Source organism: Salmo salar, chromosome ssa09, assembly GCF_905237065.1.
Source record: "Salmo salar chromosome ssa09, Ssal_v3.1, whole genome shotgun sequence".
In the NCBI taxonomy this organism is placed as follows: Eukaryota; Metazoa; Chordata; class Actinopteri; order Salmoniformes; family Salmonidae; genus Salmo; species Salmo salar.
In genome coordinates, this window is record NC_059450.1 from 132764373 (window position 1) to 132784805 (window position 20433).

Genomic DNA, 20433 nt, shown 5'->3' on the forward strand with positions numbered 1-20433 from the left:
GCACTCCACCAATCAGGCCTTTATGGTAGAGTGGCCAGATGGAAGCTACTTCTCAGTAAAAGGCACGACAGCCCACTTGGAGCTTGCCAAAAGGCACCTAAAGACTCAGACCATGAGAAACAAGAGTCTCTGGTCTGATGAAACCAAGATTGAACTCTTTGGCCTGAATGCCAAGCGTCACGTGTGGAGGAAACCTGGGACCATCCCTACGGTGAAGCATGGTGGCGGCAGCATTATGCTGTGGGGATGTTTTTTAGTGGCCGGGACTTTGAGACTAGTCAGGATCAAAGCAAAGATGAACAGAGAAAAGTACTGTGATCCTTGATGAAAACCTGCTCCAGAGCGCTCAGGACCTCAGACTGGGGCAAAGGTTCACCTTCCAACAGAACAACAACCCTAAGCACACAGCCAAGACAACGCAGGAGTGGCTTCGGGACAAATCTCTTAATGTCCTTGAGTGGCCCAGCCAGAGCCCGGACTTGAACCCGATCGAACATCTCTGGAGAGACACTTCCCATCCAACCTGACAGACCTTGAGAGGATCTGCAGAGATTAGGAGAAACTCCCCAAATACAGGTGTGCCCAGCTTGTAGCGTCATACCCAAGACTCGAGGCTGTAATCGCTGTCAAAAGTGCTTCAAAGTACTGAGTAAAGGGTCTGAAAACTTATGTAAATGTAATTTCTACATTTAAAAAAAAAATTCATTTAAATGTAACAAAAACCTGTTAACACTTTGTCATTATGGGGTTTTTTATTTTTATTTAATCCATTACAGAATAAGGCTGTTATGCAACAAAACGTGGAAAAAGTCAAGGGGTCTGAATACTTTCCGAATGCACTGTAGGTGTTAATAGTAACAGTTCCATCAACAACAATATTCCAGGATTTTTTTTGAACTTCTATTGCTCCAACATTTTATTGAAGTATGTTCAGGCAACATTATTAGAACCATCATGTCAATGTCACACTCTTTTTATGACACTATTGTAGGAATATTATTGTTTGAATAACATATACATGAACATTCCTGTAATGTTTCCTCAGAACCACTTCTATTGCTCCCACATTTTGCTGTGCCATTATGTTCTAAGAACATTACCAGAACATTGTTTTATTACATTCCCTAGCAACCAAATGAGAACCTTGGGGGAATGTTATGGTAGATTTTACAGATGTTGTGAACAACATTTGAATGTTAGAAATTCTTGTAAATGATTTGGTCAAAAACATGCTTTGAATGTTTGTGGGACGTTACCATCCTGTGAATTTTTATTTTGACCTTTTTTATTAGTACAAACCGGGCGTAACGGCAGTAAATGATGATAGTTGATGAGCAGGCCAGGCATATTTGGTGAGTACCAAACTTATTTTGACATAACGCTTGCAGAGCTGGTGAATGGTAGCTTGAAATGGTAGCTTTCTGGGCAGAGGAGATCTTGTCAGTCATCGTCTCCTCTGCCCAGATACTGGTTCAAACCTTAACTAGAACTTAATTGGAATGTTAGCTAATGTTCTGGGAATATTCCCGATTTGCTCGGCAGACTACAGATAAATGATCCTGAATGATTTGTTCCTAAATTTGCACTGGCAGTTTCCTTGGATATGGATGACAGATCAAGGGGAGAGGATGCATTAACAAAAATACTAGATTTTCAGAAGATGTCAGATTTGTCTATGCTAATGAGATACTATTGGGAAACAACTACAGTCACTGCTGTGTGTGTAGTAATACACTACACATATAAGGAATGAGAGACTTTAGGACAAAAATGTATTCATAAAGAAAAATGTTGTTCCATCTTCACTAAAGATTCAGAGGCATTATTAGGGAACCACTTTTTCTGCAATACTGCAGTGCCCTCTGCAGTCTAATAAACTTCTGAATCTGCACGGTAGCAAACTCAAGGCCCAGAGAGTACGCATTGTTGCTCCAACCAATTACTTAATCAGAAGTGCATTCCAAAGGACAAAATATCAAATAAACCCAGCCACAATGTCATTGTATGATTTACAATATTATTTATTTTTTCATTTAGATTATCTCATGAAAAAAAAAAACATTAAAATGTCTTCGCAATATCTCATTTACAGAGGGTTCGCTTTAAATAACATCTTTAATGAATAAAAAACTATAACAAAAGAGTAAAGCAACAGTTAAAACATGACATACCATTCAAATATGCCTACAAAGAGAGAAAGGAATGTCCTCAGCATACAACATCCTAGCTTCCTGTTAATGTGAGGAGTGCACTGACATTCTGTACACTTCTTTCACATTTGCAGCACACGTACATGTTTGGAAGTTATTTATCCTGGTAACATGACATTAGATGGACCCCAGCTGTGGTCACAATCCTCCATGATCCTTAATCTTTCCATGTCTGAGTGTCTTGATTTGTGAAGGTGGGAGACGTGCAGGTGAAGAAATGTCCTCAGTGTCTTCCATTATTGTATGAACTAAATAACACCACAAGTGCCAATGTTACCAAACACCTTCAGTGAAGAATCAGCAAAACATAAAAAGTCAAGGATCTATGCATGGTTCTCAGATGCTATAATTCTTTAAAAGTGCATGTTTCTTCAGTTAGGGCATAAATGATCTAGGCAAACAATATCACGCTGGCAGTAGGCCCAGTAAGACATATATCTTACAATATTATTGCTCATTAGATTAACAATATTTGGCAGACATTTCAAATGGCATTTTCTGTTTGTTGGACAATATTATCTTACGGACATTAAATGAAGATTATACAACACCTTCATAAACAATTTCCCAAAACAAGCTTTCAAAATCTCACCTCTTAGTTTATGAGAAAATAATGTCCCTCTTTCTTTGCTATCTACATGTTACCAACAGTATGACCCACCCATTCGTGTCAATTCAATATTTTCTTAAAAACAGTTTGAAGGGATATGTCTATGAATTTCTTACATTTTTATCAACATTAATCTGTTGATTAGGAGATATATGCCAAGCTGGCCTCTTTTAGCTGCTGGTGTGATTAGGGGACTGAATCACTCAGCATAGACTCCAGCTTCCGGCCTGAGGCCTGTCTGCAGGAAGGCCCCATGGCCCCCTAGGCCATGTGACAGCAGTCTGTGACTGTGTGGGGGCATGCAGCCATGGCCAGGGAACGGCCCTGGCATGGCCTTACTAGATCCTGAGGGTTTGGGCTTGGGAGCTGGGTAGTACCCCTCCAGGTTATCATAGTGAGAGGGCATGGCCTTGGTACTCTGAGTTCTCCTGTGGTGCTGAGTGGAGAAGGACCCAGGGTGATCTGGTTCCACAGGTGATTTGACATGGTGGTAGTAACGAGGCTCTTTGATGCTCTGTGATCGTGGTCTCCTGGGGATGCTTGGTTTTAATCGGGCAGAGTAGCTGTTAGCAGTGTTGCCCATAATTACCTTGTCCTGGTCACCGCCTCTACTATGACCACCCTCACCCTGCTCCACGTTCTTAACATCTAGGAGCATGGGGACGTTGCAATGCTGTGGCTGGGGCTGATATCGTTGGGGGGTGCCCTGCTTGGACTGGGTTCTCCTGGAGACGCTCTCTCTCATGGGAGGGACTGGCTCCTTGCCTGGCCAATGAACCCTCTGGTGCCTGATGTAATCACTAGGGTCTGAAAGCTGCTGACCAGGGGAGATTGGAGACATGGCAGGTACTTCACGTTGGCTGTCCACTCTGTCGATGGCCAGCAGCCAGGCATTACCTGGGTCTGACCTGCTTCTGGTGTGACTGATATCTCTGCCCCTGATGTCACTCTGTGGGATGGGAGGATTCAGGTTCTCATAAGGAGACATGATAGGGCCCTGGGGCCTCTGCCTGGCTCTATTCTCTTGCCTGATTGGCTGATAGACTGGTCTGTCACAACCCTCTGGGTGGTCCCAGGACTTGTAAATGGCACGCTCTGGATCCCTGCTCTCCAAGAAGAGTTCTCTTTTTGTAGGTGGGATGTTGTGTGAGGGACGGTAGTGGTAACCAGGATGTCCACAATCCTTGGTAGAGCGCATGGTGTATGACTGACTGTGTCGGATGCGGCTCGTCCTGTAAGGGTCCACATAGCAGTAAGACTCCTCTAGAGGCACTGCGTCTGAATAGGGGCTGTAGCGGTACTGAACACAGCCATTCTCAAAGTACGGCTGCAGAGGTTGGACATCTGACTGGAGTAGCCTTTTGTACTCCTTTTCCTGGACAGCTGGACGTTGGACGTAGAACAGGGTGTCTGCCAGTTGAATACGAATAGGTTGCTGGGCATGGAAGGAGCGTGCCCTGCGGATGCCGGGGTAGCCCAGGGCTCTATCCTCAGTCCTCTGCCATTGTCCCCTGGATCTGTGGTGGGCACTGGAGCTGTGCTCCTCCCTGGGTTGGTGTAGACCACTGTACTGGGGGGAGAAAGAGGGGTAGTACCGGAGGCCTAAACTACTGTAGCAGCTGTCAGGCGTGGGTTTGTACATGCTCTTGGGCCCTGCCTGGTGGGGAGGGAAATAGTCAGGCCGAGGAGGTCCAGATACCTGTCCTGCTGGATTGACCCGATGAAGTCTGTACACGTCTTCAGCCTCCCTCATAGCTCTCTCTCCATCACAGCTGTACTGATTGACTAAGGACGGCAGAGGACGACGTGGAGGGATCTCCTCCACAGACCCTGGCATGGACGCCTCAGCAAGAACAGTCTGATAGTTATAGGCATTGACTGAGTCAGTGTTAGCAAGGACAGCGGCAGCTAACTGGCTCTGAATGGAGCAGACTGATTGAATGGGAGGGGGGGCCCCACCACTGAGATACGAGGAGGACACAGTCTGAAGATGAACAGTCCTTACAGCTCCCAGGGGCCGGTCTCTCCCTTCCCTCTGGTCCCTCACCTCTGTGCTCCCCTTCAGTACAGCTCCAGCCTCTAAGGGACTGACAGTGGGAGTGAAGTTACTCATGGCCACTTGTCCTTCAGGGGCCTGTTTTCTCTCATGGCCAGGGAAACGGTCACAAGGACTCTCAACTGGTGTGCCAGCCATGGGTAAGAGGGTGGCTGGAGAAGAGACCTTGAGGTCACCGTAATCCTGAGAGCAGGGTTGGAGGTGGAGAACAGAGGGTCGTGGGGGTCTGTCCACGGGGTGGGGGGTGTCCTGTCTCTGGAGAAGGTAGGGGGGCTGGGTGCTCCTCCTCTGGGAGGTCAGTGTGGCCTTCTGGGCAGACTCAGCCAGGGCCAGGGCCAGCCTGCGGGCAGCACTCGTCAACGGAGGGTGAGGAGGGAGGACAGACACTGAATTCACAAGCCTATCTGTTCCTGGGGAGGCATAAGACAAACAATGCTGCTACAGTATGACAGGACAAACAACGCTGTGATCAGACATGAGGGGACAACACATAGAATAATACCATAAGAACTTCAGCTAACAATGGAACACAATAAGAACTGTACATATGCATGTTAAACATTGTTGCACATTACTGATACTGTCGATTGAAAAAGGCTTTACAAAGACTCAAAAATGGACACTCTTACTGACAGTTGTGGCTGCTTTGTATGGTTGTCTCTACCTTCTTGCCCTTTGTGCTGTTGTCTGTGCCCAATAATGTTTGTACCATGTTTTGTGCTGCTACCATGTTGTGCTGTCATGTGTTGCTGCCTTGCTATGTTGTTGTCTTAGGTCTCTTTATGTAGTGTTGTCTCGTCGTGATGAATTGTCTTTTTTTTCAATATCCCAGCCCCCATTCCACAGGCCTCCATTTTGTAGGCAGTCATTGTAAATAAGAATTTGTTCTTAACCGACTTGCCTAGTTAAATAAAAATAATGAACTGAAATGAAATGTATTTTTAATGTGCCACTGACCTGCATCCGGAGGGTTTTGTGAAGCCAGGCTGTCTGTGACAGTTGAGGTGAAGCTTGGTGGGCTGGGGGGCCGGCGGGGAGCCCTAGCCTCACTCCCCTCCTCACTCACTAGTTGGGACTCACACCGATCCAGAGGTGGAGGGGAGGATTCCCCCCCCTGGGTGTCTGAGACACCGCGTGGGGCAGACACACACACAGTGTGCACATCTGTTTCGACCACAGGGGGGGACGTAGAGGACTTCCGTCGGAGTTTGGGGGAGACGACCCGAGACGCTTTCTTTTTCTCCCCTCTTTTCCTATGGACTGGGCTGATGTCAGGGGACTGGGAGTTACTGGGGACTTTATTCAGGGATGAGGAGGTGGGCTTTGTTTCACTGGAACCCCCGACATGCTTCCTACAGTTGACGCTTGCTTTGCGTTGAGGAGCGGATTTAGCTGTTGGTGGGCTCACTGGGCTGCACTGGAAGGACATGGGGTCAAAGTCCAGAAAGGCCATGCCAGGGGCTGGAAGACAGAGGTCAAGGTCGTCCTCCTGATGTGGAGGGGACATGCCAGCTGGGTCATAGGCTGGACCATCAGCACCACTATGGACCTCCTTGGCCTGGTTATTGTAGTGGTCAACTTTGACCCTAGCATCACACAGGTCATCCCTGAATGCGGTGGAGAGGGCATCGCTGGTGGAGTGTGGTCTAGGGAGGCGGTACATCTGGGGCTCCCCTATGGCAGACAGACAGTATGAATTACCACTCAGCGACAGACTTCAACATTAGACAACATAAAAATAAAGGTAACAAATGATCCATCTAAATTAGTTTATCGCGTATTATGAAACACAGGTACTGACAGGATTGAAAGTATGACAGAGCATATTTACTTTCCAAATTGTGCAAAGACGTGAGAGATTCTTCACTTTTGGTGGAGCGCAGTGTCCCACTATCACCTCTTCCACCTGAATAATATGGAAGTACAAACTGAAGTTGAAATGGACTTCTTTTTGAAAAAACATGACTTCATCACATCACCCAAGTGGAATAAACAGCCATACATTTAACCACAGAGACATGACTGGAGGTATTTTATAACATGGCTGTGAAGACGGTCCTTATGGTTGTGTACAGTAGTGGATGGTGACCGTGTAGTGCTGGTTAAGTCCTGACCTGGCAGCGCGATGCTCTTGATCTCATTGGGTTCGCTGGGGTGACGCTTCAGCTTGCGTTTGGAGGTCATGGAGGACGATTTGCCCAGGTGGAAGAATGAACGCCAGCTTCCCACTGGGGACTTTTTCACCTTCCCAGGAGCCCTCTTACTATAACACAACACAACATCCCCAGTGAAAACAGTGGACCGTACAGGGTGTCAAAGACAAACTCAGCAAAAAAAGAAACATCCCTTTTTCAGGACCTTGTCTTTCAAAGATAATTTGTAAAAATCCAAATAACTTCACAGATCTTCATTGTAAAGGGTTTAAAAACTGTTTCCCATGCTTGTTCAATGAATCATAAACAATTAATGAGCATGCACTTGTGGAACCGTCGTTAAGACACTACCAGCTTACAGACGGTAGGCAATTATGGTCACAGTTATGAAAACTTAGGACACTAAAGAGGCCTTTCTACTGACTCTGAAAAACACCAAAAGAAAGATGCCCAGGGTCCCTGCTCATCTGTGTGAACAAGCCTTATGCATGCTGCAAGGAAGCATGAGGACTGCAGATGTGGCCAGGGCAATAAATTGCAATGTCCGTACTGTGAGATACCTAAGACAGTGCTACACAAAGACAGGACAGACAGCTGATTGTCATCGCCGTGGCAGACCACGTGTAACAACACCTGATCGGTACATCCGAACATCACACCTGCGGGACAGGTACAGGATGGCAACAACAACTGCCCGAGTTACACCAGGAACGGACAATCCCTCAATCAGTGCTCAGACTGTCCGCAATAGGCTGAGAGAGGCTGGACTGAGGGCTTGAAGGCCTGTTGTAAGGCAGGTCCTCACCAGACATCACCGGCAACAACGTCGCCTATGGGCACAAACCCATCGTCGCTGGACCAGACAGGACTGGCAAAAAGTGCTCTTCACTGACAAGTCGCGGTTTTGTCTCACCAAGGGTGATGGTCGGATTCGCGTTTATCGTCGAAGGAATGAGTGTTACACCAAGGCCTGTATTCTGGAGCGGGATCGATTTGGAGGTGGAGGGTCCGTCATGGTCTGGGGCGGTGTGCTACAGCATCATCGGACTGAGCTTCTTGTTATTCCAGGCAATCTCAACGCTGTGCGTTACAGGGAAGACATCCTCCTCCCTCATGTGGTACCCTTCCTGCAGGCTCATCCTGACATGACCCTCCAGCATGACACTGCCACCAGCCATACTGCTCGTTCGGTGCGTGATTTCCTCCAAGACCAGAATGACAGTGTTCTGCCATGGCCAGTGAAGAGCCCGGATCTCGATTCCATTGAGCACTTCTGGGACCTGTTGGATCGGAGGGCGGGGGCTAGGGCCAATCCCCCAGAAATGTCCGGGAACTTGCAGGTGCATTGGTGGAAGAGTGGGGTAACATCTCACAGCAAGAACTGGCAAATCTGGTGCAGTCCACGAGGAGGAGATGCACTGCAGTATTTAATGCAGCTGGTGGCCACACCAGATACTAACTGTTACTTTTGACCCCCCCCCTTTGTTCAGGGACACATTATTCCATTTATGTTAGTCACATGTCTGTGGAACTTGTTCAGTTTGTCTCAGTTGTTGAATCTTATGTTCATACAAATATTTACACATGTTAAGTTTGCTGAAAATAAACGCAGTTGACAGTGAAAGGACATTTCATTATTTGCTGAGTTTACAATAGCCTATGAAACAAATAGGTCCTTCATACAGTCTCACACATTTTGTTTTAATATAATGTTCAATAGTTATGTCAAATCAGTAGACGTTTAGAACGGATGAATGGTCTCTAAACGGAATTGGCTATTGCCTCCTGTCAGATTGACCAGATGATTATTTTTTGCTGAGTTTATATGGTTTATCAAACTACAATGTACTGTAGGCTACTAGTTTCTAGAAGCACCAACAACCTACATCTCAGTGGGGAGCGCGATGACTGTGTGGAACTTGCCCATCAGTGCCCCGGGTCCCTCCCCCACTTCAATGTACTCGCTGTGGGACAGACCGGGGGTAGTAACAGGGGAGCCCAACTGGGCCTGGGTACGGGCCTGGGCCTCCTCCAGAGATAGGAGCTTAGTGGAGGGAGAGCACACCAGCAGAGACTTGGGCCTGGATAGGGTACTGGTACCTGGGAGCAGAGAGAGAAATGTTTTTGAAGTTCCCATAATGTCCCCATAATGACTGCCTAAGCCAGGGTAATGCTGTACCTGTGCTCTCCCGGTTGTGGGCGTTGACCTTGGGGATGAAGAGTGCCTCTGTGTTGTTCAGTATGAACTCCACCACCACTGACTGGATACGCACCTCCATAAAGGCTGCAGTTCCACTAAAACAGGCCGACTCAATCTGCTTGGACCTGAAACACAGTTATGTCCTAATCAACAGCATTGCCAGTCATAGCCAGTTACAAAACAGTGTACATTTAAGCAATATGGCACGGCTAAGGGGTGTTCTTAGACACGACGCAGAGTGGATACAGCCCTTAGCAGTGGTATATTGGTCATATACCACAAACCCCGAAGTGCCTTATTGCTATTATAAACTGGTTACCAACGTGATTAGAGCAGTAAAAATAAATGATTTGTCATACCCGTGGTATATGGTCTGATATACCACGGCTTTCAGACAATCAGCATTCAGGGCTCCAACCACCCAGTTTATAAATCGCAGTTAATACTAATGACAGTGTTGGTGGTTGGAACGTTACAATATACCTGAGCAAGTTTGGAGCCCAGACGATGGCCAGGTTCTTGGTGTGCATGTTGGTAATAGGGCTGAAGGTGGCTAGTTGGGACAAATGTCTCATGAGGAATTCCAGAGTCCTGCAGCGGAGACCAGGGAGTATTACAGATCAGGTAGAACACAGACATGTGGAATACACCCTTCTTTACAGTCAGCCTACAAAGCCAAGATGGTGACTTCAATGCTCTCTTTTAGCCAACAGATGGCGCCTTAGCACCTACAGTTCAGTGGTGACTTTATACACTACTGTAGTGAATATAGAAGATGCCGCATTGCAGGAGCCACTAGGGTGTGCTGTGAACTCATCTCCCACTGACCTGTAGTGAGGAGGAGGAAGCTGCTGGATGACGTTGTGGATCTTCACCAGCCTCTCCTCATCAGTAGCTGCAGATACAGCCTCCTGTGGAGGGAGGGAACACCAGAGGTCCATACTGAGAGAGAGCCTGATAACTATGCCTGCAGGAGCTTTCTGTCCTTTACTGTCGTTCCCCCCTTTACGTTTATCTTCAATACACCCCATTGTGCTACAAGGAGATTTCTGACTAAGAATTCTAAGTTTATTTCAGTGATAAGTCCTTTCTATTTCACATATTTTGAAATGGGAAAGAGTAGCTTATTTGTTAGTACAGTATCTCCCTTGGTTTATTCCAAGATGACTATATTAGTAATCTATTCCCCAATCAGCGTCCACCTTTCCCCTCAGGGTCAGTTCAGTGTTCTGCTCCTTACTGAGAATCTCTCATAGAGCTGGTAGGTGAGTAGAGGGTTGGGCAGCTCTCTGAAGTACAGTTTACAGAGGGACCCTACGGAGTGGATATCCTGTTTGAAAACATCTCTACTGAGGTCTGGGATCTCCTCCGAGTCAAACTCATGTCTGGGGAAACAGATGAGAGAAGACACTGGTTAACACTCAACATCAAACCACCACGTACAATCAACACTGTAGAAGTCCGTAAGCAGTACTGACATGATGATTCAACTTCATTGTTTTCCAGGATGTTGTACATTATTTGATGTTAAGAAGTGAAGCAGGGACGTACCTCAGTTTCTGGATGTTGGAGGAGATCCCAGAGAGTCTGTACATCCCGTCCACGACACCATGTCTCTCAATGAACTCAGTACAGCATTTTATCACCTGGGGGACTGGAGAAAGGAGAGGAGAAAGGGCCGTCAACAAAGTAACATCCAAGAGATTTTAACAACAAAGACTGAGAAGACTACCTTCTCTATACAGTGCTAACTATAGAGAGAAAAGGCTGCTGGGAAACTGACCATCATGTTCTGAGTTGAGGAGGTGTTCCCCCAGGTCACAGCCAAACACCCTCTCCCTGAGGATCCCACGCTGCCTCAGCTTCTGGGGGGGTGGACGGGACTTCATGAAACTCCTCAGGAATGTCACCAGCTTCCCATGCTTCTTACACACTGATGGACACACTGAATGAATATACATTTTGTTTTTGGGTTGTAAATAAAACATACAATAGATGTGCATTTGAATCCCAGTGGATAACACATGAAAGTAAGAATAAAAACACTTATTCCCAAAGAGTCCACCAATACAACGCTGTTACACACACACATCTCATCTTTTCAGGACATACTTTAAGAGTTAACTCCAGTCAGCTATACATTAATCATAGGGAAGAGGGAGGACAGAGTATAACAGAGTATTGTTGCTGTAAAACAGGCCACAGTACCTGGTTTTGGCACAGAGCTGGACACACAGGTGGGAATCCTGTCACTGATCAGCTCCACACAGTCACAGGGGAAGAAGCCAACCTGCAGAGAGAAACAGAAGGAAGAATAGTAACTCTCCTGCGCTCTATAATGCACCAGATATGATCTAAGGATGAGTACTGTGAGGGAAAAAAGTATTTGATGCCCTGCTGATTTTGTACGTTTGCCCACTGACAAAGAAATTATCAGTCTATCATTTTAATAGTAGGTTTATTTGAACAGTGAGAGACAGAATAACAAACAAAAATCCAGAAAAACACATGTCAAAAATGTTATAAAATGATTTGCATTTTAATGAGGGAAATAAGTATTTGACCCCTCTGCAAAACATGACTTAGTACTTGTCAGCAATCACAGAGGTCAGACGTTTCTTGTAGTTGGCCACCAGGTTTGCACACATCTCAGGAGGGGTTTTGTCCCACTCCTCTTTGCAGATCTTCTCCAAGTCATTAAGGTTTCGAGGCTGACATTTGGCAACTCGAACCTTCAGCTCCCTCCACAGATTTTCTATGGGATTAAGGTCTGGAAACTGGCTAGGCCACTCCAGGACCTTAATGTGCTTCTTCTTGAGCCCCTCCTTTGTTGCCTTGGCCATGTGTTTTGGGTCATTGTCATGCTGGAATACCCATCCACGACCCATTTTCAATGCCCTGGCTGAGGGAAGGAGGTTCTCACCCAAGATTTGACGATACATGGCCCCGTCCATCGTCCCTTTGATGCGGTGAAGTTGTCCTGTCCCCTTAGCAGAAAAACACCCCCAAAGCATAATGTCTCCACCTCCATGTTTGACGGTGGGGATGGTGTTTTTGGGGTCATAGGCAGCATTCCTCCTCCTCCAAACACAGCGATGCCAAAGAGATCCATTTTGGTCTCATCTGACCACAACACTTCACCAGTTGTCCTCTGAATCATTCAGATGTTCATTGGCAAACTTCAGACGGACATGTATATGTGCTTTCTTGAGCACGGGGACCTTGCGAATAATCGCAGCAACTGTTGTCACCTTCTCACCAAGCTGCTTGGCGATGGTCTTGTAGCCCATTCCAGCCTTGTGTAGGTCTACAATCTTGTCCCTGACATCCTTGAGAGCGCTTTGGTCTTGGCCATGGTGGAGAGTTTGGAATGTGATTGATTGATTGCTTCTGTGGACAGGTGTCTTTTATACAGGTAACAAGCTGAGATTAGGAGCGCTCCCTTTAAGAGTGTGCTCCTAATCTCAGCTCGTTACCTGTATAAAAGACACCTGGGAGCCAGAAATCTTTCTGATTGAGAGGGGGTCAAATACTTATTTCCCTCATTAAAATGGAAATCAATTTATAACATTTTTGACATGCGTTTTTCAGGATTTTTGTTGTTGTTATTCTGTCTCTCACTGTTCAAATAAACCTACCATTAAAATTATAGACTGATTATTTCTTTGTCAGTTGGCAAACGTACAAAATCAGCAGGGGATCAAATACTTTTTTCCCCTCACTGTAAGTGATAGTAACCTCCATGTACAGTAGGGAGTGGTATGCAGAAAATGGATCACTAGTATGAAGGGACAGACAGAGCTGTTTGAGTCAGACTTATTTGAGGAGTTTTACCTGAAAACCATGTTTCCCTCTCCACCAGCCAGTGTCCTCTTTAGGAGGCATGTCAATGACTGACACAATGTCCCCTACCTACAACAGGGTCAACACAGAAAAGACAAATGAGAGTATAGCAGTTTGAGTGGGTTTAGAAGGATTACTTTATCCTATCCTAGGTATTCCTTAAAGAGGTGGGGTTTCAGGTGTTTCCGGAAGGTGGTGATTGACTCCGCTGTCCTGGCGTCGTGAGGGAGCTTGTTCCACCATAGGGGTGCCAGAGCAGCGAACAGTTTTGACTGGGCTGAGCGGGAACTGTGCTTCCTCAGAGGTAGGGGGGCCAGCAGGCCAGAGGTGGATGAGCGCAGTGCCCTCGTTTGGGTGTAGGGACTGATCAATAACCACGGCAGAATGTATCCCCATATCTCCCCACTGTTCCCTAAACCCCTCCCCTTTCCTGTCCAATGACAAGATGCACAGAGGTGTCACCTCAAAGGTCAGCTCGTCTGTGGCCTGGGCAATGTAGCGTTTGATAACGTGGGCCGCGGCGATGGCAGGAACATTGATGGAGGACTCCTCAGCTACCAGCATGCGGTTGCCCTTGTTATCAATCTGAGAGACAAAACACAGGTTGACGAAGTCTACAAAATACTCAACATTATGGAGTTCAGCATAGATATCAGATCAATTACTAGAATGGAACATTTAATTGTGCATGAAGTCTAATTGAATAAACAAGCTGTCCTGTTGATCTGAGGAGTGAGTAAGAGAAACATGAGTAGCTCACCTCCATCCATGTCAGCACTGGACCACAGTTGATCTTGTTGTCAGCGATGGCTGAGAGATGGGACAAGTAGGCTGCCAACATCTTGGTTATTTCCTACGGAGAATAGAATCAGCAGCAATGAGTTAGGTAGAATGCAAAGCCAAGGGAGATAATGTAATGTAACTATGGCTGTGTAAGTGTCCCTAATGGCACCCTATTCCCTAAGTAGTCCACTAGTTTAGACCAGTTTCCTATGCACAGGTCAAAAGTAGTGTACTACTTAGGAAATGGGGTGTCATTTGGGATACATATGGTCTCAATCACAGCAGATAGTAAAATATTCCCAGTTAGTCCTGTTGACTGACTCCTACCTCTACTGTGTCCTTCAGAGAGTCAAAGCGAGGCAGCTCATTGAGTTTGGAGAAGCGTCGGTCATAGATACAAAGGTGGAGGTGTTTGTCTAGCACACGGAAGTCTTCATAGGAGCGCTTCACCAACCAGCTCCGACTCTGAGACACAGAGACAAGAGTGAGCCTGAAATGAGACCAGACTGAGAAAAACATTGAAGAAATCTAGGACAAAGATAGTGTACACAAAGGCATCAGCCTGTCTCAAAACCTCTCCTCCTGGACCCCCAGACATTCCATGTATTTGATCTAGTCCAGAGCTAGCACACCTGATTCCACTTGTTAACTAATCGTCAAGCCCTTGACTACTTGAATCAGTTGTGCTAGTTCAGGGCTACAACTACATGTGTTAAATGTCTGGGGGTCCCTGAGGAAAGGGTTGAGAAGCACTGGATTATCCTACCCCCTTAGATATGAATATCATGCTTCAATTAAATGTTCCAGATTTTGCTATGGGTCAGAAACTAGGGCCTAGCCCTCAAGCTCCATTATACCTGGCAGCAGATCTGAACAAGGAAGAGTGGCTCCTTGGAATCCAGACCTGCCTTCTGGCCCTCAGTTTGCTCCTCTGCAAAGGACAGCTGCAGGGGAATGGGTACAGAGAGATTCAAATAGTGAGGGACACCACACTCTAAATAATGTAGGAGTTTAATACAGCAACCTCTTTCTGTAACTGAACTACTGTGAAAGTAGAACATACACCAAATTCATGTTCGGTCACTTAGCCAACTCTCCAAACTCTATCAATAATGGACAGTAAACCAAACTGGGTAATACTACCATGGTAAGAAATGGGTATGGTTTGTCATGACCAGAAACATCTAGATAATACATAATAAAAACAATCATGGTCTTAAAAAAAAGAAGAAAAAAAGAACAGAGGCCCCTTTAATAAATGGGTTGTTGGAGGTCCTTTGGTCTTCAGAGTTGCTGACTTCACACATAATAAGGAAAGAACTCTTGGGAGGTTAAGAAAGTGTGAATGTGCATTTTCAACATTGACCCCTTGACATATGTTTTTCAACCCAAAATATAAGCAGTATATGAATAATACATAAGCAATTGAAAACCCCTACAGAGTTTGAGAGGCTATGGAAATGTACCAAAAATCCTTGTCAAATTCCCTCCATCCCTCCCATAGAACTCCATAACATCCTATACCAAGAGGAGATCAAAGCCTCAGGAATAGTTAGGGGAATAAATGTATATCAAATACAAGCAAAACTTCAAAGTGCTGCGAGGCAGGGGAGGTTTTGGTTATTTATAACTAATCTAGATACCCAACACAATATGACCTAGTTACCCATCACTGCTCAATAACATGGTAAACCACAGATCCTTCATACACATAGCTATATAGAGAGGATTTAAAAAATAAGCACAAGTCAGTGAGTGAATTGAACAATAACATTAACTATGGTCATGTGGATGGAAAGATGGACTGTCAGCATAATAAGACAACAAACATGAATCAATGATTACTAACAATATGTCAAGAGGATGTCTGGACAGAAAAACAGTCACATGGAGCAGTCATTTAACACTGAAGACTAAACTGAGTAAATTTAGTGCAAGTCTTACTTATGTTTTGTTTACGCTCTTTCCATCCCCCAACTCTTTTTACCAACGCATTTTAGCCAAGCAACTAATACTGACAACCTCACACAGCGCAGCACAAATCCCTAAATAGAAACATGCCTGCAGTCATTAACTATTAATACACACATCTGGACCCAGAGACAGAAATGAAGACAACCGCATACTGGTACCTGCCAACGCAGACTCTTAACTGGTCCTCAGCTATTTAGTCAGGTTACAACACAGCTGGATGTCTCCCAGACAGCGTTCAACTGCAGTCCTGTGTCTCCAGATAGAAGTCACCAGGCTGAACCCTACGCTGCCTACCACAGATGCTGGTTGCTTTCATCTGTCCCGGAGGTTAAATCCCCTTCAGCCTGTCCTTCGCCGCAAGGTGGAACCACAACATGTTTTCACTGTTCAATTAGACCACAAGAGCAGAGAATAGAAATAGGGGAAGCATCCCGCTGTTTCGCTCTCCCTCTGTCCCTCCCATCCCTTCCTCAATCTCCCTCCCTCCCGCTCCCCATTTCAATCTCCCTCCCACTCTCCCTCTACCTTTCGTCATCCTCTCGTGACAAAGAAGCTCTACAGTATATAGGCTAAACCAGAGCAGTTAGCACACGCCCATATGTAACCCTGACACACAGAGACAGAGGTGCAGGAGGACACAGACCACCCAGGCATCTCCATTTCAAAATTGTGCTTCTGTAGAGAATAGAAGTAATCTTGGGCAGAATCAGCCCAGTACACTGTATGTGTTTCAGAGGCTGCTGTCCTCATGTTGCCATTCTGTCTGAGACCTGATCTGTCATATTCCCGATGGTCCTGTGTGTGAGTTCTAGAACAAGCATATGAGTCATGAGACCCACCACAGGGATAATGTTATGATACTCCCTCTAATCTGTCAGCCCACTTCCTCTCAGGGTGAAGTCAGCACATAAATTATATCATGACAGCTGTTTAAGGTCCAATGCAGCTGTTTTTATCTCAATATCAAATCATTTCTGGGTAACAATTAAGCAGTGTTGTAGTACTCGAGTCCAGGACTTGTACTCGACCATTGGTGGCTCTAACTCGCCTTCCCGTGACTTGTATTTGCACTTTGACTGGATAGGCTACTATGATACGCAACAATGGGTGCGCAGAGCAGCGAGGGTTCTGTTCTCTAGCAATGGAAGGACGCGCTACACCAGCAAGCGGTGAGTGTGGACAGGCAGGCAGGCTCCGCTCTGGCTCCGCCTCCGATCATACACATCACGCAAGCGACTCTTGCTTCCCCGTAACCACCAGTCACCAGCCTACTGTTTAGCTTTGCAAGGTTAAGAAACAAACTGCTTCACGATATTGAAAACAATAGTATTGAGTTTAAAAGTCAAACAGTAAAGCTATTGTCTCCCTCACTCTCCCTTTCAGTATTGAATAGTTTAAAAAAAAGTTCCACTTTCTCCAGTCTCCCTTTAGTTTTCACTCTGGAATAAAACCACCTACACAAATATCAGTGGGTGGGCATCCCGAGTGGCACAGCGATCTAAATCACTGCATTGCAGTGCTAGTTGCGCCACTACAGATCCTGGTTCGATCCCAAGCTGTGTTGCAGCCAGCTGTGACCAGGAGACCCATGAAGCTGCACACAATTGGTCCAGCATCGTCCAGGTTAGGGGGAAGGTTTGGCCGGCCAGGTTGTCCTTGTCCCATCGCACTCTAGCGACTCCTGTGGTGGACAGAGCGCAACGCACGCTGACATGGGAGTTTGTACGGGAGTTGCAGCGATAGGACAAGACAACTACCAATTGGGGAGAAAAAAAAGGGGTAAAAAAAATTATAATAATTCAAAAATAAATATCAGTGGGTGATTACAAAAAAGTAGGAAATAATAATCCGGTCAATCTGACATGAGACAATAGCCAATTCCGTTACAGACCATTCATCCGTTCCAAACGTCACTACTGATTTGACATAACTATTGAACATTATATTAAAACAAAATGTGTGAGACTGTATGAAAGACTTATTTGTTTCAATGGCTATTTTAAACTCAGCAAAAAACAAAACATCCTCTCACTGTGTCAACTGCATTTATTTTCCGCAAACTTAACATGTGTAAATATTTGTATGAACACAACAAGATTCAACAACTGAGACAAACTGAACAAGTTCCACAGACATGTGACTAACAGAAATTGAATAAAGTATCCCTGAACAAAGGGGGTGTCAAAATCAAAAGTAACAGTCAGTATCTGGTGTGGCCACCAGCTGCATTATTGCAGTGTATCTCCTCCTCCTGGACTGCACCAGATTTGCCAGTTCTTGCTGTGAGATGTTACCCCACTCTTACCAACAAGGCACCTGCAAGTTCCCGCACATTTCTGGGGGGAATGGCCCTAGCCCTCACCCTCCGATTCAACAGGTCGTAGAAGTGATCAATGGGATTGAGATCCAGGCTCTTCGCTGGCCAACACTGACATTCCTGTCTTGCAGGAAATCAGCCATACTGCTCGTTCTGTGCGTGGTGGCATTGACCTGCTGGAGGGTCATGTCAGGATGAGCCTGCAGGAAGGGTACCACATGGGGGAGGAGGATGTCTTCCCTGTAACGCACAGCGTTGAGATTTCCAACAATGACAACAAGCTCAGTCTGATGATGCTGTGACACTCCGTCCCAAACCATGACGGACCGCTCCACCTCCAAATCGATCACGCTCCAGAGTACAGGCCTCGGTGTAACGCTCATTCCTTCGACGATAAACGCGAATCCGACCATCACGCCTGGTGAGACAAAACCGCGACTCGTCAGTGAAGACCACTTTTTGCCAGTCCTGTCTGGTCCAGCGACGGTGGGTTTGTGCCCATAGGCGACGTTGTTGCCGGTGATGTCTGGTGAGGACCTGCCTTACAACAGGCCTTCAAGCCCTCAGTACAGCCTCTCTCAGCCTATTGCGGACAGTCTGAGCACTGATTGAGGGATTGTGCGTTCCTGGTGTAACTCGGGCAGTTGTTGTTGCCATCCTGTACCTTTCCCGCAGGTGTGATGTTCAGATGTACCGATCCTGTGCAGGTGTTGTTACACGTGGTCTGCCACTGCGAGGACGATCAGCTGTCCGTCCTGTCTCCCTGTAGAGCCATCTTAGGCGTCTCACAGTACGGACATTGCAATTTATTGCCCTGACCACATCTGCAGGCCTCATGCCTCCTTGCAGCATGCATAAGGCACGTTCACGCAGATGAGCAGGGACCCTGGGCATCTTTCTTTTGGTGTTTTTCAGAGTCAGTAGAAAGGCCTCTTTAGTGTCCTAAGTTTTCATAACTATGACCTTAATTGCCTACTGTCTAAGTGGTTAGTGTCTTAACGACCGTTCCACAGGTGCATGCTCATTAATTGTTTATGATTCATTGAACAAGCATGGGACAGAGTGTTTAAACCCTTTTACAATAAAGAGTTATTTGGACTTTTACGAATTATCTCAGAGTTTATATTGCAGGCAATTATGACCATTGTGCAACAGGAGGAAAATATTTGCGTTACTTCAATGCTCACATTAAATTCTTCCCGCCAGCCAGCCACTAGTTGCTGCTGGGCAGATATCTTCAACTAAATCCGAGCCAAATCAATACAGCCACGAATCTAGCAACGAGCAATAAGCCAGCAATAAAACATTTTAAAACAGCAGTAACCAAAATATCAAATTTGTCTAAAGAACCCTGAATAATTATTTTGGCTTTCAAAAGTTTTTTTATGTGCACATTAACCAATATTAGAAAATGTAGTATTTTTTGTTAAACTCAGACCCATTGACTCAGACTTGAGCACTTGGACAAGGACTCGCCCACTAGGACTACTCATAGACTGGTGACTTTACCATTGGTGATTCGGATTCGACTCGGACTTAGCCATAAGGTCTCGTGACTCGACCTCAGGGGACTGGTGACTCGACTGAGACAAGAGGTTTAGTGACTCGACTACAAAACAGATAAGTAATGTTACTTTTGATTATTTTTATTGAAAACAATCAGTAACAAAAATAGCTAATTTGCAAAGAGCAATTTCTCAAGCTAAAATTTTGCTAGGACTGTCAGAGTGGTCTGAGTGGGGAGGGGAAAACTGAAAACTAGCTGTTATCGGCAGAGGTTTGTAACTCTTTCTTATTGGTCTATTAACTCATTTACCGCATGGTGAAATCACCATGGAAAGGCCCCAAAACAGGCAAATATTTCAGGCAGTCTTTTCAAACAGCTCTTACACTAAAAGGGAATAATAATTGTTTACAGTTTTACAGTATTATTCCAACCTCAGAATGTGGAAACATATACTGCTCCAAAAAATAAAGGGAACACTTAAACAACACAATGTAACTCCAAGTCAATCACACTTCTGTGAAATCAAACTGTCCACTTAGGAAGCAACACTGATTGACAATACATTTCACATGCTGTTGTGCAAATGGAATAGACAACAGGTGGAAATGATGGGCAATAAGCAAGACACCCCCAATAAAGGAGTGGTTCTGCAGGGGGTGACCACAGACCACTTCTCAGTTCCTATGCTTCCTGGCTGATGTTTTGGTCACTTTTGAATGCTGGCGGTGCTTTCACTCTAGTGGTAGCATGAGACGGTGTCTACAACCCACACAAGTGGCT

At 45.7% G+C, this 20433-nt stretch overlaps 1 protein-coding gene across 3 annotated transcripts in view; it reads right to left on the bottom strand.

Moving 5' to 3' along the window:
* Positions 1–1992: 1992 nt before the first annotated feature.
* Positions 1993–20433, bottom strand: part of LOC106613022 (rho GTPase-activating protein 32) — a 47073-nt gene continuing 28632 nt past the window's right edge. Inside the window, exons 1-18 of one of the 3 annotated variants that reach the window (XM_014214862.2) lie at positions 15988–16284; positions 14713–14799; positions 14183–14320; positions 13833–13925; positions 13535–13657; positions 13064–13141; positions 11438–11519; positions 11013–11174; positions 10781–10883; positions 10470–10614; positions 10058–10140; positions 9713–9820; positions 9209–9354; positions 8916–9129; positions 6991–7139; positions 6708–6782; positions 5834–6550; positions 1993–5286 (exon numbers count right to left, since the gene is read on the bottom strand). In XM_014214862.2, coding sequence (XP_014070337.2) covers positions 3020–5286; positions 5834–6550; positions 6708–6782; positions 6991–7139; positions 8916–9129; positions 9209–9354; positions 9713–9820; positions 10058–10140; positions 10470–10614; positions 10781–10883; positions 11013–11174; positions 11438–11519; positions 13064–13141; positions 13535–13657; positions 13833–13913 — 4533 coding nt within the window. In that variant the 5' untranslated portion in view covers positions 13914–13925; positions 14183–14320; positions 14713–14799; positions 15988–16284 and the 3' untranslated portion in view covers positions 1993–3019. Of the gene's footprint in view, positions 5287–5833; positions 6551–6707; positions 6783–6990; positions 7140–8915; positions 9130–9208; positions 9355–9712; positions 9821–10057; positions 10141–10469; positions 10615–10780; positions 10884–11012; positions 11175–11437; positions 11520–13063; positions 13142–13534; positions 13658–13832; positions 13926–14182; positions 14321–14712; positions 14800–15987; positions 16285–20433 lie in introns of those variants that run through there. The other 2 variants (XM_014214853.2, XM_014214852.2) reach the window with 2 other exon arrangements.